The sequence below is a fragment of the Cottoperca gobio genome, chromosome 23, assembly GCF_900634415.1.
Source record: "Cottoperca gobio chromosome 23, fCotGob3.1, whole genome shotgun sequence".
NCBI lineage: Eukaryota > Metazoa > Chordata > Actinopteri > Perciformes > Bovichtidae > Cottoperca > Cottoperca gobio.
In genome coordinates, this window is record NC_041377.1 from 15750955 (window position 1) to 15776376 (window position 25422).

Here is a 25422-nt window from a genome sequence, read left to right on the forward strand (position 1 = left end):
GCTGCATTACTACACTAGGGAGTGAATAAAAAAGAACTAGAGAAGCAGCAGTGAGAACAAAGCGCAGTCCTTCGCCCCGAGCACCACAGAGGCATATTTGTCAATGCGTTATGAAGAGATAAAACGGAGCAATTTGTCTCAGAGGGGGAGATAGAAGCTGGTTAAGAGAAGCAGCCAGAGGGAGAGACTGCGAGGGTGTCAAGAGGAGGGAAGTGAGGTGAGATCAAAGTAAAGGGAGTGTAGGTGTGTGTTTATGTCTGTGAGCGAGAGAGAGAGAAGGTCTGTTGTTCTCTGTAAAGACTGTGACCTTTGACCCCTGCAGGACAGCACAGGCATGAAGCTGTGGAAGAAGAGGTGGTTCGTTCTGTGTGACATGTGCCTCTTCTACTACCGTGGTGAGGAGACACACACACACACCCAAATGTTTGATGCAGGCTGTGAAATTAAATGAATTAATTGTCAAATCAAAAGCAATTCCATGTTCTGTTCGAGGGCAATTCAAGAAAGCGTATGTATTTCAAGGATCATACCATGCCGTCGTATATTAAACTCCTAATTAAACGACAAATTATGGGAAAAATCTGAATAAATAAGAAGGGAAAACGTATTTAGTGCAGATTAGAGATTTCCGTACTGTATCCAAACCGTCTAATTAGTATCTGACCCAGTGTTTTATTCCACTCTGTGTATTTGCCGCGGTCTTCACTTCCTGCATGTGCTTCACATGAATGCATTGTTATGCAAAGGCTGGAAAAGGTCTATTGTCAGGAAGTCGTTTTAAAATATTGAAGACATTCATTTTTCTTTGTTTTCTTTTGACAGTGAGGGTAGAGAGGCTCACAGCAAACATAGTAAGAGAGAAAGGGGTATGACATGCAATAAAGGTTCCACCAGCACACCCCGACAAAATAGATGTCAAAATATTTAACAGGCTTATTAAAGAAGAAAAAAAAAATGACTGAGATTAAATCTTATTAACAACAAACTTTTAGCAGCTGGAGATTTTACAAGGTTTGTAAGGAAAAAGGAGAATAAAGACAGAAGTTATTTTCATTTTTGAAGGCTTGAAAAATGCGAAAATACATTGTCACAAGTGCTATCTTGCTATGCTTTGAGTCTGAAATATCTCCCATAGAGATTTCACACAATACTTTTGGAGTTGAATGGATTTTGTGGTGCTCTCATCATTGAAAGAGTTTGTTGGGATATTTCATTGAACGAGGTTGTGGAACAAGCAGACAACTGTGTTTAATCAAGGGTAGGGTAACAGGTAAAATTGAAGGGCAAAGGGTTAAGTGTCCTTGCCAGTTAAAAGTATTCGTCCTTGCTGTCACCTACGGTTGCAACGCCAACGCTGCAGCAACCCCTTATTTAGAACTTTGCGTTCACAAAAGCTCATCTGTTCCTCCTAAATCCTTGAGAGAGATTTTTCCATCTCCATAAATTGACAAATTAGCCGCTCCCAGAGCGCAATCAGTAGCCGCTTTCATGACAAACCCAAGGGAAAATTGGATGTTTATTGGCTTAGCCAGGCACGGACGAGAGAGGAGGCGTCCTCGGGAAGGACAATGACGTGCTCGGCTTTCGATAATAACCTCTTCTTTTTTCCGTTTTTCTCCTGCTTCTCACTTTATTCTAAGTACCCGCTGTCACTCAGGTTGGTATGTGTTTGCCGAATTTGGAGATGTTATACTTAATTATTTTTGTATAAGCAGGGACGATAAGCATCCTACTTCAAATCTCATTAATTCAGTGTGTTTACATGCACTATAATAATTCCAATTATTACCAGATACACCAAAGATTATAGCTGTCACAACATCACATAAAGCAGGTTATCTGGGCTATCACAATGTTTGGCAGTATAACTTGATAAGCGGAGCTGGGTTAATCCTCTGAGTTGAACGAGGATGGAACTCACAGCCTAAAGCATAGCAGGATGTTAGATCAAAGAACTAAATAAAGCGTTACGTCATTTAAATGGGTATATGTGTACCGACTTGACTTGGAGCGGCTGTGGCTCAGGAGCAAGGCACTAATCAAGACTTGGCGGTTCCATCACTGACTGGTTCCGAGTGTCGACGTGTCCTTGAGCAAGACAACTGCTCAAGATGGGAAGGCCAACACTTTGTACGACATAAACCGTAGCTGGTAGTGTGTGAGTGGGTAAATGAGAGGCAAATTGTAAAGCACTTTGTCCATTAAGGTAGAAAAGTAGTTTATAAATGCAGTCCATTTGATTAGGTATCAAACTTATTGTCATTTTTGTGCTTGCAGTTGAAGTGATACATCAAATGCTGTTATGTTTGATTGACATTTAGATCATTTTTTAACGTTTCCAATTTTCTGTAAATGTGTAACCTGTGCTTACTGCTTTTATTTTGTTTATCATACAGGAAAAGATTAAAAGTTACGTTAAATGTGTTATAGTTAAACTACCTGACTCCTGTTCTGCAGTACATAAAAGAAAGAATCACATTACAATACAATAAAAAAAGAAAGAAACATAAACAACTACAAAGACATTACAGATATGAGGTATGTCCTTCCATCGAATGGTGTTTATATGCCTATTTGGAATATGTATAAGAGGTTATTGCTCTAACGTGATAAGGGATCTCATTCCATATTTTAGTGTAAGTGTGAAAAAAAGATTTCCGGCTATAATTGTTTTTTTTGTGAGGCGGTACTGGAATAAGTGCATGTGCAATTGATCGGAGAAGATTTATTGTTTTGGATCTGAAAGTAACATTGAATTGCTAGATTGTTCGTGTAGTTGAAAAGTCAAGGCGTTAGAATGAGAGAATGAATGGCATGGATCTTATAAGCTCTTTTGTATAGTCTTACTATTGGTTCAATGGTTTCTTTTGGGGTGAGGGATCATATTGTATGAATGTGGTTTCAATAAGTACGATCTGAATCTAGTAAAACTCCAAGATATTCATAGGTTTTTATCACGGTTAGTGTTTGATTTGCAACATATATGCAGACATAGATATAAACTTCTTAGGGGAATAAAAATGCATACATTCTGTTTTCATGACATTAGTAGTGTAATGTAATAGTAAGACGATTAAATTTCAACCAGTTGTGTAAATAGTGAAGATCAGAGTACGCATACTGCTTACAGCCTACTCAACTGTTTTTTACAAACTGAAATAAAAAAAAGAAGGAAATAATGCTCCTAAATTAGAATTCAAACTGGATGTGTGGATCTTAAGTAGCCTACTTAAAACAGTATATTGAATGTAGAGTGGAGCTATGTGGTCTCCAGAGTGGATACATTACTTACTTATTCATGGCAATGAGAGTAAACGTAATTAGTTACTTCCTCCTTTGGACTTTTGCACAAGAAAATAACATGTGTGGACAAATTATTATCTTGTCCATCAATATTATTACCGTGGGAGCAAGTAATAATCTTGAAATACCTTGTGTAAATATATATGGATCTAATATCTTGTGTGCACACATTATTCCTTTATGAAATATCGAAATATCTGTCTGTTCAGGCTCCATAGATGCCCAATAGTACAAAATAACTAGGTAATCTGGTTGTAATAAATCATAATTCATAATAGTAATTAATTTAACCAAACCTTTAACTTAATCTAAGTATTTTTCTAAGTAGGTCAGGGACTCATCCGGACAAAAAAAACAAAACTTTTTCATGACAAATTTGCCGCTTCCTCAAAAACCTCAGTGAACCTGGTGAAGAAACTCGAAATGTGAAAAATCCTTCTGAAAAGAAAACACCCACTCATGCAACAGTGTATACCTACAACATTTCTTTGCATGCCGGCTTACTCATTCCCTCTTTTTCTTGCTCATTTTCTGTGTGTGTTCTGTACTATCTCAATAATTCAGCAGCAGGGATGGGGCCGCAGGAGCTGCATTGCTCACCGTGCAGCCTCGGCTAAAGCAAACAGCAGCGCTGGCTGGAGGCTCTGTAGGTTTTTGCTGCAGCCGGTGCAGCAGACGTGTTTCTGCCTTTTTTATTGTGCTGCATATATTTTTGTAGCGTTGTGAGCTCCCATCAAACCAGAATTGTGCTATTCGAAACACAACGACACGATCAAATAATGCAGTTCGTACCCTCCCAACATGAATTAGCTCAGATTGTTTCAAGGTTTTACATTTTTTTGATGTGGCATCAATACAGTAAATATTTACTAGGAGTTTACTAGAATATTTAAGAGGAGTCGACTATAATGCATTCACGGCTGCGTTTCACATCTTTTATGATTTGCAGTGGTTTCAATTTCACTGAGATGTGAAAGACAACAATCAAGGAGAGAACAGAAAGCAGTGTTTCTGTGTGTGTCCTCACTTTGTACCACACACAGGAACGAAAAACATTTCTTTAGCTTACATCGGGCCGAGCTCGTAAGAACGTCCAATCATCTCTTTCTCTTTCTGTCTCTGTCTGCCGTGCTCTGATAAGCCTCAGTAGGTGTTATTCCATCGTCAGTCATCACACCATCAATGAAGGTAGACTTCCATGTTGTCATGAGCCACATTTCCACTGCATGGTACGGCACTGCTTTAATCAACTCAACTTTTGTGTAGTTTTTTCACATTAACGATAGTTGTAGCTAGTACCTCAAACCTTTTTCCGGTTGATGTTCTAAAAGGGTTATAGGGGTTAAACACTGCACACCGCTGGTTGGTCAGAGGGAATCGTTACTAGCGTGATATGGGACATCCCGCACAAACCTGCTTTTTTAAGAAACCAGACTACCCTCAATAGTAACCGCCATCTTTACATTCACTCAACCATTTTTCAAGATGATGCCACACCAGATAATGTAATAGGCAATAATTGAAGGCAAGACTTGACGACCCAACACAAATCTGGAAAACAAGGTGACAAGATGTCCACTGAAGTTGGAAATCCCATTTCTACATTCATGCATGTTTATATCCATCCGGTGCTGTACCCGTGAGTGTAATCCTTGTTGCTGATTGGACTACCCTCAAAGAGCAGAAGTGTTTTCTATCATTTATTTGACGCTTAAGTGAACTAAAGTATAACAAACAAAATTAATGCTCAAATGTCCAGCTCTAATATGTTGACATGTGACTTTTTTTTTCTTTTCTTTGGTGCAGATGATAAAGAAGATAGCATACTGGGAAGCATCCTGCTGCCAAGCTTTCACGTCTCCATGTTGTCGGTGGATGACCACATTAGCAGGAAATACGCCTTCAAGGTAAAACACAAGTGTCTAGCTTCAGTGACTTTAGTCAAATAGGTTATTCTTGTGTTTTTTTTATGTGGTAAGGAAAAGAGAAACAATTTGTTAATCAGTGAGCTTTAGAGGTTCTGGGTGTATATTTCCCCCTTCTTCCAGTCTTTATGGTTCCAAAATGTTTGACTGTTCCTTTAAGGTGGCAATTTACAACAAACTTAGTTTCCTCCTAAATTGTGAATGAAAACCTATCTTGGCATATTTGTGAAGTTTTACCTATGCCAGGATACTTGACGACTAGCAGAATCACACATGGAGACGGGCAGGGAGAGCATGCACACACACACACACACACACACACACACACACACACACACACACACACACACACACACCAATAGGAATGATGTAAACACTCCCTGCTGGCATCTCAAGGTCACCATCACACTGCTATTTAATCTCATCCTCTCTCTCTCTCTCTCTGCTCGGTCTATCTGTGTCTCCTCTATTTATCTCACTCTCACTGTCAATATCCCCCTCCCCTCTTCTCTCCCTACCCTACCAGGCCACTCACCCCAACATGCGGACATATTATTTCTGCACTGACACAGCCAAAGAGATGGAGTCCTGGATGAAAGTTATGACGGATACTGCTCTCGTCCACACTGAACCAGTCAGAAGGTCGGTACTTGCCACAGGGACATGTCCACGAACATATCTGATGGTTGTAAAAATGAAATTTGACACACACAGTCACCATGGTGGAACCACATATACTCCAGATTAGAGTGCTATACTGTAATATTCATGAAGTGATTTATCATATCTCTAGAGTCCTCCGAAATGCCTCTGAAAGTGGCTAATTAAGAGTTTCCTCTCGTTAATGAAGACTGGAGACCACTTCTCAACTAAGAAACATACAAAGTTGAACTTGTCATTGTTGTTTCATGAAGGAGTTTACCATTTTCACAGTTTATGGGAAACTTGCCAATTTTCAACCGGCTTGTTCTTCTTTAATTAGTTCCATTAAGCAACAGAAAGATAATTTAAAAAGGGAAATGCATCTGAAGCTAATTAAAAACAACCAAATAGCCCACATTCTGTGACATTATTTGTTAGATTGAATAAACTGTGTGGATGTTCAGTGAGTAGCAGCAGCCTGCAGATACACACTCTCCTCCAAGTGAAGTCCATCTGGGACTGAGTTCAGCCTTGGACACTTGTACAAGTATTATGTAGCTTCCATCATGATAAAGGGTCATTTTAATTTACTACAACTTGTATTTTATGATTATAGTCATAGCTATCAATAATCATAACGTTGTGTTTACCAATTTAGCTGATGGGATCTGGGAACACTGTGACATCTCTATAAAAAAACATTAAAGGCTTGTTCCTGCATAAGCAGTTTTTGAATAGTGCAGAAAATGTACAACAATGATAACATATAATGAATGAATAAACTTAAGGATGCAACCATTATGTATTATGGTTAATATAATTTTACCAAGGTATTAAAAAAAATGACTGTACCACACTACAAAGCTGCTGTGGCTACAAAGAGACAGCAATAAGAGTTAATATGTTACAACGGGTTAAATTATTACATTATCTGAGTTTTGTCCTCTTTTCTGTAAAAGGCTATACTGAGGAAGGCAGTTGTATATTTTCAAATGATGGTCAATTGTACAGTGACCATGTATAGCAAATAAACTGTTTTGCCAAATATAGTGGTTTAAATATTCTAAAAGAGTTTGAAAGTTATAAAAAAAAACACAAATGTCCCATATACAGCATATTTTATACGGTGTGTGTTTGATCTAATGTTTTTATTATGTATCACACTGAGGGAAATTTAAAAGTTAAAAATCTTGTGTGTGAAATATTTAGTTTTTTAATCGCACTCCTAGATGCCCCTGACTTTTGGTCCGACAGCACGGAGCTCCGAGAGCCCCCCCTGGCGCACGGAGCTCTGACAGCCCCCGTTGCACAGAGCTCCAAAAGCACTGACAGCACCCCAAACCCCCACCCACAGCAAATACAATACAACAAATATTGTTACATGCGATTAATCGCAATGAATTAATCACAAAGCTTGTAATTAATTAGATAATTTTTTTAATTGCTTGACAGCCCTACTTTTGACACTTTGACATCTCGTAGAAAATCTTCTCTTTCTGTTACACTTTGTTAAATTCCTCTCTTTCTTTATTCCCAGACTGGACAAGTTGAAAGTGGATCAGCGGATACCTCAGGAGTTGAACAACTTACACAACCACAGAGCTCTTACACGGCCCGAGATCCAGAACAACGAACGGAACCGTGAGCCTTTGAGGCAACACTCTTTATCTCGAGTCGACGACAAACGCCAAAAAGACCTAGAGAAAAACAACGGCCAAAGGGAGCAGGAGTACTACACCTTACAGAGAGAGGGGGAGAGGTACTCCCTGAAGAAAGACGGCATGAGCTACATGCTTCAGAAAGACGGAGAAAGGTATCTCCTCCAAAAGGATGGAGAGAAGTACATGCTGCGAAAAGACGGGGATAATTTTTTGCTGCAGAAAGACGGAGACGTGTGTGCAATTCACAGGGATCTGGAGAAGTATGCTGTTCAGCACGTGGATGGAAGGTGCACTGTGACGGCGACAGAGGACAAATACGCTCCATCTAAAGATGCAGAGAAGTACCTGCTCACGAAGGATGGAGACAAATATGCACTGCAAAAAGTAGGGGAAAGGCACACACTCCAGAAAGATGGACAGAAATATTTTCCCCAGAAGGAGGTTAGGAGACAGCTGTCATTAAGGGAAACCGAGAGATACGGCATAATGAGGGAGATGGACAATAAATATGGCACCATACAAGTAGTGGACAAATATGGCACTCTAAAGGAAGTGAAGAAATACAGTACGCTCCGAGAAGGGGATAAATACGCTACTCTCAGAGATGCAGGGAAGTATGCTACGGTCCGTGGCGGGGATAGATATGGCTTCCAGAGAGACCTGAGTGCAGAGAGGTCTCTGACTAGAATCAGCAGCATCAAATTGCAGCCCGCTCAGGCCGCCGCTATCGCAGCCGCAGTGTCCGCATCTCGCCAGAGCCAGGCCAATCTCAATGTCCAAAATCCTGCGCAGGTCAACGGCTCGGGGTCAACGGCGGGGGACCAGACTGGGGACTGCAGCCCAGCAGAGGTTGACAGCAGCTTGGCCATGGGTCCGGGGAAGTCCCCTGTTCCAGTCCAGGAGCCAGAGAAGGGCCTGTCTCGGACCAACTCCATGCAGCAGCTGGAACACTGGGTCCGCACACAAAAGACGAGAGTACTGGACGATGACACCAGGAGGTTAGTGTGGGCTCACGTGTGCTTTGCTAATTGTGCTGTTATTTTTTGGAACTATTTTGGGGTTTTGCAAAGTCAAATGAAGGCTTTTGTGCATAATGGGGTAATTTTGTCCACTTTCTCTAATCAAGAAATGTCTAGGTTCTGTATCTTCAAATGTTAACCCCACCACTGGATTAACTTTTTTGTCCCTTCATTCATTCAGTCTGACATTTATATTCAATGATGTACTGTTTGAGAGGACAGGTTATTTTGTTTTGCAGTAGCTGTTGCTAGGAGCAGTTAACTTAATGATTTTCACAAAAGCTAGTGAAATATGTCGATATGAACCTGCAATTTGTTGGCCACTTAAGGGCAGAAGAAACTAAATACACATTGACATATTTTCACCATTTAAGTTGATAAGGGAACAATTGTCTTTGTATACATCCATCAGTTAAGGAGGAACATCATTCATTTGGAGTTGTGTTTGTGTTAAATGTAAGTCCAATAATCACTCTCTTTTTAGCTTTATGTTTGGTCTCTACCAATTGGCTTTTTAGCGGCTAAATGCTCCACTATGTTGACCAGCTAATCTGTAACGACCCGATCGCACCAAGACATGTTGCTACAGGTGCAGCTGCTGCAAAAATTATTTCCAGAGTTGCTTGCGCAACCGGCCGATCAAATGTGGCATAAAAATAGATTCAAGCGCACATTGAGCTCTGCAGTTGCACATTAAAGTACAGTAATGTCCCACTAGTGAGCCATCAACCATCAAGCTTTTACATTAATGTCTCGTCTTTGGTCTCATTACAAAAAACAGATTTAGCTGTCAATTCTCTGTATTCTCACTGATCTTACACAAACCTATGTATCAAATGAATGCAATACCTAAAGTGCAACCGATAATTAACTTATACAGACAACCTAAGCACTATAAATCCATCCTTATGTAGACTGAGCTTATGCATCTTAAGGGCTAGAATCCTCTGCTGCACAAGAGTCAGTTAAGAACATAAGGGCACAATGACCCTCTTTAAAACACACAAGTGTCCTTTGAAGCTTCCTTTGGGGTAAACAAAGATACAAAGCTGTAAAAAATAAAATGACAAGCTCATCCTGTTGGTTAGCTTACAACTGGAGTGAGGATTATATAAGAAGCGGGAGAAACACTCATTTGCCAAATGGTAAGAATGACAGAAGCGGAGAAGGAACTAAGACCCACAATGCACTGTATAAAAGAATATATACCTTATAATTACAAAAAGGCAACTTACAACCTGTACAATTACAAAGCTGCATCCTTCTCACCCACGCTAGCTAGCTAGCAATGTTGGAAAATGACTTCCTGTTTTATAATCCTGTCTACGAAACTCTTATTGATTAATTGTCTGTCCAACCGGTGGACATAGTTGTCAATTTCCATAAGCAGTGTTGCCAGTGTCTTTCCCTCTAGATTTGGTGACTTTTATGACCCTTTTCATAGCGATAAATCTTGCTACTTTTTGGAGCAGACCTCAACTCCTCTTCTATGAAGAGAGACGCCAATACTTCTCATTGGTTGTACTCTTATGTGGCTGTGTCTCTCTCGACTGACAGTGTTCAGTGAGTGGAACAGCAGCAGCATGTTAAGTAGACCCATCATCAGCCAGGTAAACAGGAATTAGCTGTGAATGTGCACATCTTCTCACAACTCCTTCTTCTTGTTTTTTTTGTTCAAAATGTGCTAAATGGTTGAAGTTTGATGTATTATCAAAAATGATGATGGCAGCTTGCAAAATGAATTATATCCAAAAATAAAGCAAGTCAATCAGTTCTTCACTTTTTTTGCACACACAGTATGTAAATAGCCATGTGATGACATCACAAATATGCAAATGAGTGCAGAAATAAAATCTACTGAGCACAACACGGATGGACTGCTTTTATATAGCGCTTTTCCAATTTTTACGATTAAACGCGCTTAACACATGTAAGCATCCACCCATTCACACAGTGTACCATACAAAGTGCACATCAGCTCGTCAGTGATAACCATTCAAACACACTCACACACCGTTGGCCATCTGGAGCAATTTGGGGTTCAGTATCTTGCACAAGGACACTTCAACATGCTGACTGTAGGGGCTGGGGATTGAACCACCAACCTTCCAACCGGTGGACTACCACCACATTAATTGTGAATCTACCACAGCTGTTTACAACCAAAACAAATGATGAATCGGGCCTTAAAGGCAGATTGCCACACTGATATCATCAAAATGGCTATGAATGGAGAAAGATGTATGTAATAGGTTGATTCATTTGGAAACAGATGCTTTTGATGATTTCTAAAATTGCATTGTTGCAATGCAGTAACTTCCCTCTGCCATTCAATTTGTCCTTCTCATTCCCCTTGTATCTTCCTACGTCCTTGCTCTGACCTTGCGGACCGAAGGGAGCTGAAAGCTCTTTGTGTCACCACAGATGTGCATCTCATTTGAGAGTGCTGGTGTTGAGCTGGTGTTGAGCTGGCGTTTAGCCGGCTGTACGGAGAAATGCAGCGGAATAGATGTACAGAGCGCTGATGCTCCCCTCTCCTTCTGCTGCCATGAAAAGGTCATGGAAATGAGACTGCAAGCTGAATGCTGCTCCCGGAGTTACACTCCATGAGCATAACCACACTCACTAATGCATACAGTACATGCATTCACACATAATTGAGGGCATTCCAAAAGACTGAGTATGTGTAGATAAAAAACATTAGCAGGGTGAAATACCTGTACTTTAATGGCTGAAATGATAGGGATATTTTAACAGAAATACTAGCTTTAGTCACTTAATTATTTGAGTTTACTTACGTGTGCATGTGGTGCAGTTTTTCAACACAATTCCACACACTGCATATGTCAATACAGTGGAATGAGGCCGCTGCGCAGTAGTTTAATACGACTAGGTCTCCAACAGATAGAAAGCAAAGCTGCTTCGATGACAGAAATTTGGACAACAACAATCAGTGGAGTTTTAAGAAATTGAAAATCTCAAATAGTTTGTTTGAAGATACACAAAAGTCTACAGAAAACTCTCTTCCAAACAATAAAAAAGACCTTTATTGTGATGGCATAGTCATGTTATACCTAAGGCATTTTAGTTCTTTAAAAAGAGAATGCCTTGGAGTTTTCTTATGATTTTTGAATCTGTGGAGTTATTATGAAAAAGCTTTTGCATTCAAATGAGTAATTCATGGAAATAATTGAGCTAACTCTGATGTTCTCTTTTGCCAAATGTTCCCACACACTTGGAGAGCATTCAGGTTCAGTTTCTTTGTTTTGGTATCTGCAAGAAAATCTAGTTGTAAGCTGTAAAAAAAAAAGCATCAATAAACTACAAAATACATAGAAGTGATGTCATTTTCAGTGTTGCTGTCCCTTTCAAGACCGGAATAAGAGCATCGTTTCCCTATGGCTGAGTGTCCTAACACTAACTGGGTTGAGATATGTTTTCCTTTCAGACAGACGGAGGAAAGATCAGAAAGAAATAATTGTTTATTAATAATAATAATAATAATAATAATAAACTTTATATATATTACTATTTATATATATATAGGCGCACCTTTTATTTGCGTAAACAAAACTCAAATTGCTATTAGCATTTTTACCTTCTGTGACACCAATGTTGATTGTCAAACAACTCTTGTCAATTATCACAATGAGAATAAACTTTTTTTTATATGTCATGGAACAAACCATGTTCTAGTAGCATGTTCTGTCCTGATATACTTCAAAACAGACACAGATGTTGACCGGAAGCGGTTCTGTTTATACAGCATTGGGTGTCAACATAAGTGTACATCTTCACACATCGTCTAAAAGGCAAATGTGTTTATACAGCTGTTCTGAATGGCCACAATCAAATGTGCGGTGAGAAGCCTGCCATCATAAAGTGGGGCTATATGGAACGCATCATACAAGTGGGGATAATGGTTTTCTGGCACTTTCTCCTCAAAGGCATCCATGGTGTTGCTCTCTGTTGTTCACATGAAAGTGTCAGAAGTAGCTGTGTGAACTATGAAAGAAATTGAGTTGAGAAGTTAAAACCCTGCCTTCGCATCTTCACCCACCTGGCCAATCACAGCATGAAGTGGGCTTTCTTGTCAGATGCTGTCAAGTAAGATGCCACAACAGTTTTTCGACTAACGCTGCCTCGTCTCTATAGGTTAGTCTGAATGGTCTACAGTATGTAGCGTTCATAACCACGCTAACCAAACCATGTAGTAATGCTACCATCCCAACTGCTAATCAATGGTTCTTCTAAGCTGGAGAATCCAGCAGAGCTTCTACACACTGGCCCAATTGCAAAGCTCTGCGGCCAGAACAGTGGGACCCCTGCTGCTATTGATTCAGACTATTGTTTTAACACAAACACAGTGTCACAGCCTGTGCTGAAAATGTTCCTAATGCAGGCATTTAACTCTTGCTAGAGTACTATGGATACATGGAAAGCAAATGATAAAGATGTGTTACAAAATGGGATTTCACCAGTTGGAAAAGCAAATTAGACAAGGAAAGGGGTTTCAACCAGCATGCATATAGCCACTGCAAGAGAGAGACAACTGGTGAAAGTGAGAAGAGAGATGACAGTTAAAATAAACAAATATGCGCACACCTAAAACCACAAGGATAAAACAATAGTGCGCGTCGACTGTAACAATATGTCCCACTGACTTTTGCTTTACTGCATCCCCGGGAAAAACTGGCAAAATCCCGCCCTAACAGAAGAATATAGATATAACTCTTAATATTTAATTGAAAAACGTGAAGCTAACTCCTTCTAACATCCGCTACTAGCTTACATGAACACAATGTCCGACTGAATGCATAAAGTGAAACAAACTGGATGCAGATTGGACTGAATAAAACATGGACATTGCCTGGGTGATGTCACCCATAGGTTTCTAAAAAGTCCAATGCTCAATGTGGGTGGTTCCGGACATCGCCATCATAACTCCAGGCTAAAGAGGTGGCTTGTTGGTGGAGCTGAGGTGGGCCCGGTTAATGCAGCAGATCATACAGCTAGCGACTTGTGACGTCACCGACCTGCCACTCAAAGTGTACACGCCCTTAATTATGCATAACTTTAAGCCTTTACATAAAAAAATATAAAATATTCAAACGGGTGCGTTCTATAAAGATTTACAGATCTTAGAGTTCTTAGGTACACCCCAAATGGTAATTTGATTGTAATGCTCTCCCTTTCCAGGTGACAAATGGTGATAGGCAGCCAGTGTGACAATGACCCTCTGGACTCGTAAGGTCAAGACGTCCATTTTATGATTAGCTGCAAACTCAATTACAGAGAGGGCCAAAATTAAGGCATCATTTCGGGGGTGAAGCTTGGAAACTGTGCAGCGCCCACAGAGTCATACTTTGCCTTGAGTGTGGCGTTACACTGGAGGTCAATCAGCTCCATTTGGATGTTCACATGTGCTGTTTCCACGTCAACTGCAAATGAATTGCTGAGCAGTTCATGCGCAGTCGGGAACACAGCGGTGGAGATGGTTTGTCAGTATTTGGAAACACGTAGTGACCAAAGTTTCCTTCTGCATTAGAGTCTCCCACAAGCAGCTTGGCTTGGAAAGCTGTCACTGCATCACACATGTCCGTGATCACACGGCCCTGAAGCTGGAGGTTTAACAGTGAGATGCTTCGTTATGTCGCACAAACAGTCCAGCTCACATCGCCACTTTTCGTCCCAGAGATCTGTGGTGTGTTTCCCTTTGCTTCCAAAAATGGCCAGATTTCCAGAGCTTCCTGGTGCTCTTTTCATCACATCGCAGGCTCCGTCTGTCATCAGTCCAGTCAGTTTGTCCCGGGACAGTTGCATTTCTCACACATTTAGATACTTCCTCAAATATGTATTTCCCCGTGGTTGTGCCATGCATTGATTTAATTACCAAAACCAGCAGGCCAGTTATGATAGACATAAGATATTTTCTCGCGGCCAGATATAATTGTGGCCTTGAGTTTGACACCCGTGCATTAGACACAGAAACGTGCACATACATTAGATAAATAACATAAGCAGGGTTCCGTTGGGGGGGGGGTTGGCTAATACTGATAGCGCTTTTAGTACTCGGAGACGTGATGTACTTAAAACTCAATTTTATTAAATATACGGCTCTCAAGGAAATACATTTAACAATATTTGCCTTTTATGGCTCTCCATGCCAAAAAGGTTCCCGACCCCTGTGCTAATGGGTTGCAATGATAACAAGTTCCTCATTACTCATTATGTTCCCAGGTCAAATCAAAAGTAAAACAAGAGTTATGTTCAAAAAAAGCAGTTTGATAATTAAATCCAGTCAAGCACACCATACGTGTCGAGGCATGCACATGCAGATAATTAGGTGGTTCCTATTCAGTACACCCTGATTAAAAGTATTGATACACTGTTAGGTCCTTGTTCTTATCCTGTATTCTTCACTGTATTCGGTAATGTAAGTAACCACATAAAAATCAAGGCGCTTCACTTAGGCTTAAATATCAAGCAACTCCCTTATCAAACCCACAAGTTTAATATCAGCTGTTGTGTTTGTTATCATGATTGGTGCAAAAGACATTTGTGTCTTTCTTAGCATAAAACATAGCAGACATGTTTTATTCTAAGCTTTGTCTACTGCTGTAAGAGAGGTAGGTCTGGCCATTGCAAGATGTATGAGTCACTGAATGGTTTAAACAATTACTCATACATTCAGTCTTTTTACACATTGGTTGGTTTTTGCCAAGCTCAGTTTAATCTTCCAGGTAACAAAAAAAGAACATATCTGCTACTGTCCTTTGCTAATTGGCAGCAGTACTTACTTCGGACCTATTTTAACAGCAATGTGGTTTATATTATATAGCTTTTACCACTGAATTTCCTATAAGGTTGCTTTATGGTTTTAGGATTTAGGAGCTAAACCTCATACTTCGTTTCCTTTTCCCTTCACCCCATCTGAAAGTGAACTATGATGTCCTAACAAAACTGCTCTGCGAACTGACTCACTACAATATTTAACACTGCCTATGAAAACAAGGGTTAGTGTAACACCTTGAAAACCTTTTTTTGTTGAGTGTGTTTGTTTGAGTGATTTGACCTCCCTTTATAGCACTCTATTTAAATGGCCTCTCCAAACTGAGCGCAACTCCAAATTCTGATTTTTTCAAGTCTATATACTCACATATTATAGTAGTTTTTGGTTGCTGAAATTAGTTGGATGCCCCCCCCCCCCCCCCCCATTGGAATTCATTTTTGCAAGGTACTTGGACTCTGGATTATGCCCCCAATCCTTTTACAGTATAGTTACGCTACAAAGAGATTAAAAGACCACAATCATTGCGACATTTTGCTTGGTTATCTTTGAGTTTGTATATGATTAATACACCAAAATGTGTATTTAAGATTTTTTTTTAATCCAGGCCTTAATCTATTGTTGCACACATTAAACAATTTATCAAGGTGATCAAGGGTCTTAATGGAATGTATTTAATCTGGAGGAGTTTGTAGTCACCAAGCATATGTCCAACTGAAGTGTCCTTTAGTTGAGACTGAGTCCGTGTCAGATTCAGTGCTACAACTCTACAGTTCAGCTGAACTGGAAAATTAGACAGATATTGGATTTTCCCTGTTTCCCCTATTTTTCCAGACAGGCCATTACTTGTTGAAGCCTATATGGAACTTACTTTTGTTATTATTTTTAAAAGGTGCTCTTCTTGAAATGCATTACAGTGCAAAGGCTGCTGTATCAAATAAAGTAACACAGCAGAATGAAATACAGTACAGCTATGACTGAAATAGCTTCACTGTGATTGGCTCAGCTGTTTCAGAGCTATGATACCAGTGATGTGACTGACTAAGGGCATATTATCAGTCACCACATCTTGCATCTATATTACACTTTACCCTACCCTCTTTGCCACACATTCTGTCAGACCAAGACCTACCGCTTTGTGGCTTACTTTGTCGCTGTGCTTGCACAATTTAATAAGCGCCCTTTATGTGGTTTGGCAATCAGCTCAAAACTCAGATAATAAAGCTCCCACTAGATCATGAATTCTCAACACAAAAAAAAGATTGCTGATATGTGGTGATTAGCTAGTCCTCCCTTCTCATCAGTTTGTCTGTTTTCTCTACCAGTGTGACATCCTACCAGACCTTACCAAGGAACATGCCCAGCCACCGTCCTCAGATTGTGCCCCGCTACCCAGAGGGCTATCGCACGCTACCCCGCAACAGCATGATGAGACCCGACAGCATCTGCAGCGTGGCGGGCTCTGTGTATGACCGGGCCCTCCGTCCTGCCTCCACCACCACCATCGGCACAGTGGAGAAGAGGAGGTCGATGAGGGACGACACCATGTGGCAGCTGTATGAGTGGCAGCAGAGGCAGGCCTTCTCCAGGCAAAGTCTGGCTCTGCCAACAGGTACAGATACACAGACAGATCAAATACTACTTTCTTGTCCTACAGTAAGAGCAATGACAGGGTATTTTGGACTTTTTATTCATATTTTCTTAAAAATTTGACTTTAACTTAAAGTATGTTTAACTAAAGACAATGTACATTTACAGTCAGTGCTGTAAAATCAACTTTTCCCCTGGTTAAAGTTTCTGAATCAGATATTTTTTTGCTGTGGGTCCATTTGGGTCTATTTGCTATCAGGAATCAAACATAGATGCTGTGTCATCGCGTTAGAGACTGTAAACATGTTTTTAATGGCTGACCTCTCTATTTTGAAACGTAAATTAAATTTCCTGACCAGACAGGGAAAGCTTCTTACTCCACTGTGACTTTCTTTTCTCATCCTGGTGTTGTGCTTCCAGCTGGGGGTCATTATGGCACCCTGCCCAACACAAAGACCATGGGTAACATCTCTGAATACGCGATTGCGCACTCCATCCCCACCTCACCGTCTCATGGCTCCCTGGCTCTCTACAGCACCTTACCCCCTCCTCGCCAGCAGGTCGCTCACAACCCCAGCAGCTCCCACTCCGAGGTGTCCTCACCCGTCTTCAGGGGAGACGTGACCCTGGACCACTGGCACAGGACACAACTTGCAAAGGTAGAGGGCATGGCACTGGAGTTTGACTCAAATAATAATAATACAATGTGGTTCACAAAAGATTGAAAAAAATATATATACAGTTAGGTCCATAAATATTTGGACATTGACACAATTTTCATCATTTTGGCTCTGTACACGACCACAATGGATGTGTACTTACTCTGGTGAAGTCTTCTCTTGATTGTTGACTTTGACACAGATACATCTACCTTCTGGAAAGGTTTATTGATCTGGCCAACTGTTGTGAAAGGGTTTTTCTTCACCAGGAGAAGAATTCTTCTGTTATCCACCACAGTTGTGGTGGTTGTGGTGGTCTTCAAGATCTTTTGGTGTTGCTGAGCTCACCAGTGCGTTCTTTCTTTTTAAGAATGTACCAAAGAGTTGATTTGGCAACACCTAATGTTTTTGCTATTTCTCTGATGGGTTTGTTTTGATGTTTCAGCCTAATGATGGTTTGCTTCACTGATAGTGACAACTCTTTAGACTTCATATTGAGAGTTGACCTCAACAAATTCCAAAAGCAAATACCATACTTGAAATGAACTCTAGAACTTGTATCTGCTCCTTTTAAATTAACTAAAGAGGAAATAACACACACCTGGCCATGGAACAGTTGAACAGTCAATTGTCCAATTACTTTTGATCCCTTAAAAAGGGGATACCATGTATAAAATGTGTTGTAATTCCTCCACCATTCATCTGATTTGGATGTAAATACCCTCAAATTAAAGTTGAAAGTCTGCACTTAAAGCACATATTGAGTGTGTAATTTCAAGTCCATTGTGGTGGTGTACAGAGCCAAAATTATGAAAATTGTGTCAATGTCCAAATATTTATGGACCTAACTGTATATATATGTAATACAAATGCATAAAAAACATGCAAAAAGTAGGAACATTAAAATGAATTATAAAAGGATTTTAAAAGTAAAACATTTAAATATAATTTCCTTAATAACGTCTAAGAAGAAATCAAATATGAAAAGAAGAATTTTCCCTGTACCTTTTCCAATATAAAGGGAGGCTGTGGGTGGAAGCGTCAACATTAGTTTTAGTCCTTGACAAAGGATATTTTCACAAAATATGACAACACATGCGCAGCATTTAGCGAAAAACACTGCAAATAGAGAATACACAAAAAAAACAGAATATCCATATCTTCTTGTGTACAGTTACTAGTTTACATAGCAGCCATTGACAAGTGTAACTGTATTTCCAGTAGGTAATGTGAAACAGGGGCAACAATAAGCAAACCTTTTTGAATTATAGTCATTTAAAGCAGCAAATACAGGTGAGATATGTCTGTAGGAGAGCATTGGTTAAAACAGATAAATTGCCTTTTAACTGAAATGCTTTGCTATCAACATGGACCCTCACGCAGATCGACAGGCTGGTAATCACAGATTTAGAACATGTAGAAATGACAAATTTAAACATGCTGCATGAAGTCTGAATCCGTGTTTGAAGAGAAAACAAATATACTTCCTGAGATGATTCATCCTGACATCACAGAGATGATGCAGATGCAAAACAATTAGCTGAAAATCACATTTTCTCTTCAATCATCTCTCTTTCAAGAGGAGGAAAATTAGGCAAAATACAGCTCTCTCCTATTGAAACACTCACTAATTTGCTTGGCATTCTATCCACATCAAATAAGGAGGTCCTTGTCAGATATGGAACAGTGCTTGATTTGAGTACGCAGATGTTCCTTCTGACTTCTCAATGAGAGTCAGGCAGGATACAGAGTTTGCAATCAGTGAATGATTCTCACTCCAATCCCCATCTCAGGCTGAGAGCCACAGTGACACCACAGATAAAGTTTGTCAGCTCACGTTAGTAGAGAGGAGGAATCCACTGAGAACACCTTCCGATTTGGAAGCAAAGTGTAATAATCTCTAAAAGGATGAACGTCATTTGGTCTGTGCCATGATTTTTTGCGCTATAGAACAATATTTTTGTCAAATCAAAGGAGAGCCTTGTCAATTATTGACTTTTGTTATTACTGTACCGACATTTGTTTCTATAAAATCTTTTTTCTATAAAAAAGAATATAATTATAATTTATAAGAATAATTATAAATCTTTGTAATGAGATTAGGTAAAAATGCCTCTTTCCATTTCCGTTCATATTGGGCTTTAGTGGTGGATATTACCAAGCAAATGTTCAATTAATAAATCCGCAAAATATTTGCCCCTTGCCGTTGCCAGGTGTCAATCTAGTTTTGTTCTACTGGTAAAATAGAAAATAAAATTAAATGGCTTTATGAGAGATGTTTATTTTAATTATTTATTTTTGATTTAACAATGTTCTACCTCAATGCAATACTTTAATTGTATCCCACTGTAGCAGCGGAATTTAATTACATTGACATTAATTGACTCCAGTTATTGTTCTGTGTTTTAATGATGTTCCTCTCGTTGAGTGAATACATTCATTAAAGTAAATACATTAAAGGCCATCACAATGCTTCTGTTGGCGTTAGCGAATTAACTACAAATCACGTATGTTTTTCATTACTGACAGTCATCTTTGTATAGAATAGCTTTTTCTAGAGACGCGCAAATGATACCGAAGCTCTTTTCACTCAAATGAGGAATACCATGTGACCGATGACGTCTTAATCTTCAAGCGTCACTGCATAAAGCGCTGCGTTCAGTTTCACAGTTAAATTTAATCGAAGAATTATGGCGACGTACACTAGAAAGACATAATCGTAAGTATGAGAACATTTCTATCGGACGGCAAGTAATAATGTAATAAAATTAATAAACTCATTGAATATCATTCTCCAATCACATCACATTGAGACTCTTGTAAAATAGCTATAAAGGAAGTTAAAACACAGTGGCGGGCTGTGAATTTTAGACCAGTGTGCTATCCTCCCGCAAATAAAACTTTGAATAACCTTAACATATTGTCATTCAACGTAACCACTTCCCATTTCGCAGTGACAATAACCCTTATTAAGTGGAATAAAGTTATTTATTCTCGCTCCAACTGCCCCCGCCGCGTTCAGTCAGCTTCTCTCTAATTGAATAGATGAAAAGATTTCCAAAATGTACAACACGTTTTTAATCTAACAAAATATTTTGCTGTATGCAGTATGACAGGAACGATAAACCTTTTGAAATAATAAGTTTAAAGTAATGGATAAACTAATGAAATAATTAGTTTTAAGCAATGGATAAATGGTATCAATAAATGAATAAAAAACCTTAACATTGACAGTTTGTATGGAAACATTCATGTAATATGCAAGATTATTATTATTATTCAAATAATATCCGGTTTTAGATTAATTCAAATGATCACATTATTAATACAATGAGTGGAGTCAATGAAGGGGTTCTTGACTTTATCTCAATGGGCTGTGAGGGTACATCTGACAAATAGGTTTGGAACCACTGCTTTAAGTCGTTTGAAATTAATTATATTTAATCAGGATTACATTAACTGGAATGAATTTATGATTCTGCTGTCAAATTCATTCCATTTTCATCCCTCTCCCGACAGCACGGCTACCAACCTGACCGGCGATCCATTGCAGGCGGCGTCCCTCCTCAGTCCATCACCCCACAGTCCCTGCAGGGCAAGACAGTGAGTGTAATAGTGCTTCCCTGACACTCCATACTATAAGATATAACCTCCTGTCCCCTTCATTTCAGTATAGACAAAGACCGAATGTCATTTTTATAGCATTTACACATAGAAAGCAGCCACTGCTGTCAATCGCTGACATTCATCTTGTTGAAACACAACTCACTCGTCTGTCTCGATGATGTTTTGTTTGTTCTTTGCAGCCTCTTATTGCTGTTTTTTTCCACTTGTCTCAGCAGGACCAATGTAATAATTGACAATGCCATTGTTTCTTAATAACAGTTCACACAAACAATACAGCGGCACAAGTGAAATTGCCTTTACTCTTAAATTGAAGCAACAGCAATCAAGGATGTGGACTGATATTTCAGTTTGAAGCGAGCTGTGAATAATGTGATTGCTTGGCAGGAGTTGAGTGGTCTCAGCAGTTTGATGAGAAAGATTTGTACAGCCATTTTCCATTTTCACTGTTTTGTCACAGTGGCTGTATTACTTAATTTCACTGTGTCACAAGTAATCATATGAGGAGTGTGTGTGTGTGGGTGTGTGTGAGAGACCTATTTTTGTATTTGTGTCTGCAGGGACTCGTTCATCCATAAATCTATAACTGAAACAGTGGCGAAGTCGTCAGTTCAATAAAAGGCTGTCACATTTTCAGGAACATTTCCTCTCCGGTTGACATATTGAATTCTCTCGGACGCAGTATATATGGAAATTGCCGGGGTTCATACCTGTTTAGCTCTATACCTGGTTTAACAAGTTATCTGAGCTACAGTATAAACCATTTGGGAGTTTTGACAAAATGACAGTAGTAATGATGAGACAATGAGCATTCATCCTTGTAACATGTAATGGTAAAGATTTATTAGTTTCACTCTCCTTTTAGCTTTGTTTTGGTCTTCAGCAACTCCTATCTGGCTATTTAGTTGGATGTTCCACATGAGTGGTGAGACTGAGCTAACACAGTTAGGTTGTGGGCTGTGAAACCAAAACAATGAGACTAAAAAGGCTAAAAAGCACTGTAGCGCTATAGAGTTGGACAATCATTTTCTGTGGTTTTGCCACTAACAGTGACCCCTCCCACATTTCACCTAGTCATTGAGCCATTGATAATAGAACGATGTTGATAAATGCAGCTTTAAAGTCACATATCAATATTTTTGTAATATTACCCATGAATCAAATGACAACATATAATGTGAGAGGGTTAACTCGCAGTGAGGAAATAATATCACAACTCTGCAGTTCTTCTGATCTTTGTTGCTTCTTTTTGCTTATTGTTTTGGTTTTACTGCACTTTTAATACAATCTCATTTTGTTCAGTGTTGCTGGCAGCTGTTTCTAGCAAACACGCTCTGATAAATGCACTACAGGAAAGGCAAAATGTGAAAGAGTTGGTGCTAATGTTGATCTGTATCTGCTGTATGTGTAATTGTTTACTTCAAAAATAATTAATATGTCAGGGCCTGTGTGTCTGTTATCTTGTTGTGGAGTGCTTCAATAATTTATTCTTGTCTGCTGCAAGGGTCCTTAGGACAAAGGGGTGTTGTATGCTCCCGGAGGCACATTTGTAATTTGTCGAATTGGGATATATAAATAATATTTGATTTGATTTTAATTAATTAAGTTTTAAATTGTATCAACTAACGACTCATAGTTCCTAAATTATCATAATTATTTCAAATGCTAGCATCACATGTCTATGTCTATGATTTTGATCCCAAATCCTCTTCCCAGGCTTCTTTAAATCAATCTGAAGTTATATCTGTTCAACCCTACATCATACCGTAGAACTTAGACACCACCTCGTATGTGTATGGATGCATACCCACAGGCTTGTGCATATATGTAATTTGTTCTCAGGTCTCTCTTGCAAAAGAGATCAAGAACTCAATGAGATTTCCTAAATAAATAACTGAACTAGATGTCAATTAAAAAAGGCTGGGGCTGACATGTCTGTGGTAGCAGTTGAACAGAAGCAACATAGTAATCAGTGTAAAGTATACTTCTCCCTCCAGATTGAAAATAAAGGGTTTTAATGCATCATCTTATAATAGGGTTAGTATTGTTTTCACAAATAGTCAGTGGTTCCTCTCTTTTGAATGGTCATCAGAGTCACTGCATCATGTTTAATTTCAATCGGTGGACGGGTGTTGTTGATATTATCAGTGTGGCAGCTCTTCTTCTCTCCTCTGTGTGTTGCTCTGTGCAGCCCGAGGAGCTGACCCTGCTCCTGATCAAGCTCCGCCGGCAGCAGGCGGAGCTCAACAGCCTGAGGGAACACACAGTAGCTCAGCTAATGGCCCTGGGTATGGAGGGGCCCAACGCTAAGGTCAGCACTGGGTGTATACAGTACTTGTGTGTGCATGCACGCATTTGTGCCTTTTTCCCGACCAAGCCGTCAAATCCCAAATTCTGTTTGTTTACGTGTATTTGCAAGCAGAGGTTTGCTTGTGTAAGACTATTGGTTTAACTCCAAATGAAATTGATTTTGATGTGTTCTGAAATATTCTGTGAGCTAAAGACTGTGTACTCACTACGACTCAAGCTATTTAGTTTAGTGTTGGTAATTAAAGTCGAATGGTCCACCACTTCCAAATATCTCAACAACTGTTAGATGGATTGTTAAGAAATGTGGTTCAGACATTCATGCTTCCCAGACCATGGGACCACTTTGATGGTCTGCTGACTGGCGTCAAGCCCCACCAACGGGTTGACATTTTCAATACAATTGTCATGAAATTTGGTGAAGAGGTTAATGTTCATGGATGAATTGTAATACATTTGGTAAGCCCCTTCCAGAACACTAAATGCCAAAAAATTACAAATTACAAAAATGTCTGTGGTTCCAGTAAAGCCATTGGTAAACATCTCAAAATATTAGGAATAGGAATTTACCTTTTGGGGACATGGGGGACCATTAGCACAAAACGTATAGCTAGATTTGTGTCCACTAAAACAGTGGTCCCTAACCACCGGTCCGCGAAAGGTTTTATTTTGAAAAATCACCGGATACATCTGTCTGTGCGTCTGTGTCTCTTGACACATGTCAAGATGCTCGTCTATCACGTGATACTTTACTTTAAAAAAAATAAGCCCACAAGCAACGATAAGTGGAAAACAAACGTCTTTAAAGAGCTTTTTTGGAAAAGGGAAAAGACCCAATGAGGAGACATTTAAAAGACAACATCAGGAGTCCATCTGTAGCGATAAACACCTCAATACGTGTTTATCGCTACATGCGCCGCTCTGCATAATATACAGGCTCACAAATTAGGCAACAAAGCCTTCATAACGCCGGCACCAGAACATATTGTCTTACATGAAACCGGTCCGTGGCATAAAAAAGGTTGGGGACCGCTGCACTTAAACATCTATTCTTGGTACCAAGAATCACAAGCAGTTACAAGTAACCACAGCAGCTGTGCAGGGGAACTGCACTTTAACCAGTTGCAGGTAATATTTTGGGATATTTCAGTGTCAAATCTATCATTTGGCTGTATGAACACCGCAAATTCAATCCCATTTTGGAGTATTCTCCTCGCATTAATGTACATGCAAGGCTGGTGGGTGCGTCATGTTGTTAGGGGATTTTGGGGGATTGTGTGTGGATTTATGGGCTTTCGTTTTCACCCGTGTACATGATTGTGAAGTTATTATTTCTTTTAAGCTTTTCATGCCTTTATGATAGTGAGAAGTGCAGATTGTGAAAGGGGGAGAGAGAGAAGGGGAACGACATACAGCAAATGGCCACAGGTCGGACTCGAACCTGTGGCCACTGTGGCAAGGACTCAGCCTTTATATATGGGTTGCCTGTGCTACCGGGCGAGTACCGGGACACCCGGAGTAAGTTATTTTATTCCGGAGTAAGTTATTTTATAATAAATTTAAAGACCTGTGTTCAAAATTGTGAAATTGTACATGTTGTTATGTGTCTTGGGTTGACTGCTTATGATCCATATTGCAAAATATATGCTAGATAATATGGCGATAGTGTTCAAATAGTAGTAGTTTGTTGTCTACAATATCTGCATGGCAACTACAGTATGGTTATAGTTGGGTACAGATTGTGGTTATAACAAATGCACTATGGTTAAGGTTAGGCAGCTAAAACATGTTCCTCAATTTTATTCTCACCAAAGAATAAATATACAATGATAGATAATTAAATATGCAGCGCTGCCTTGTAAAATGACCTTCTGTCATCACATTCTCTGCCTTCTCTTTTAA

General features: G+C 39.6%; 1 protein-coding gene across 14 annotated transcripts in view; it reads left to right on the forward strand.

Annotated features, from left to right (window-relative positions):
* LOC115028126 (pleckstrin homology domain-containing family A member 5-like) overlaps positions 1 to 25422 on the forward strand; it is a 204479-nt gene that overhangs the window by 156735 nt on the left and 22322 nt on the right. For 10 of the 14 annotated variants that reach the window (XM_029461558.1, XM_029461561.1, XM_029461560.1 and 7 more), the window contains 8 exons: positions 323 to 395; positions 5110 to 5210; positions 5755 to 5870; positions 7408 to 8529; positions 16666 to 16952; positions 17351 to 17589; positions 21109 to 21192; positions 23405 to 23524. In XM_029461558.1, coding sequence (XP_029317418.1) covers positions 323 to 395; positions 5110 to 5210; positions 5755 to 5870; positions 7408 to 8529; positions 16666 to 16952; positions 17351 to 17589; positions 21109 to 21192; positions 23405 to 23524 — 2142 coding nt within the window. Of the gene's footprint in view, positions 1 to 322; positions 396 to 5109; positions 5211 to 5754; positions 5871 to 7407; positions 8530 to 16665; positions 16953 to 17350; positions 17590 to 21108; positions 21193 to 21428; positions 23167 to 23404; positions 23525 to 25422 lie in introns of those variants that run through there. The other 4 variants (XM_029461563.1, XM_029461566.1, XM_029461568.1 and 1 more) reach the window with 2 other exon arrangements.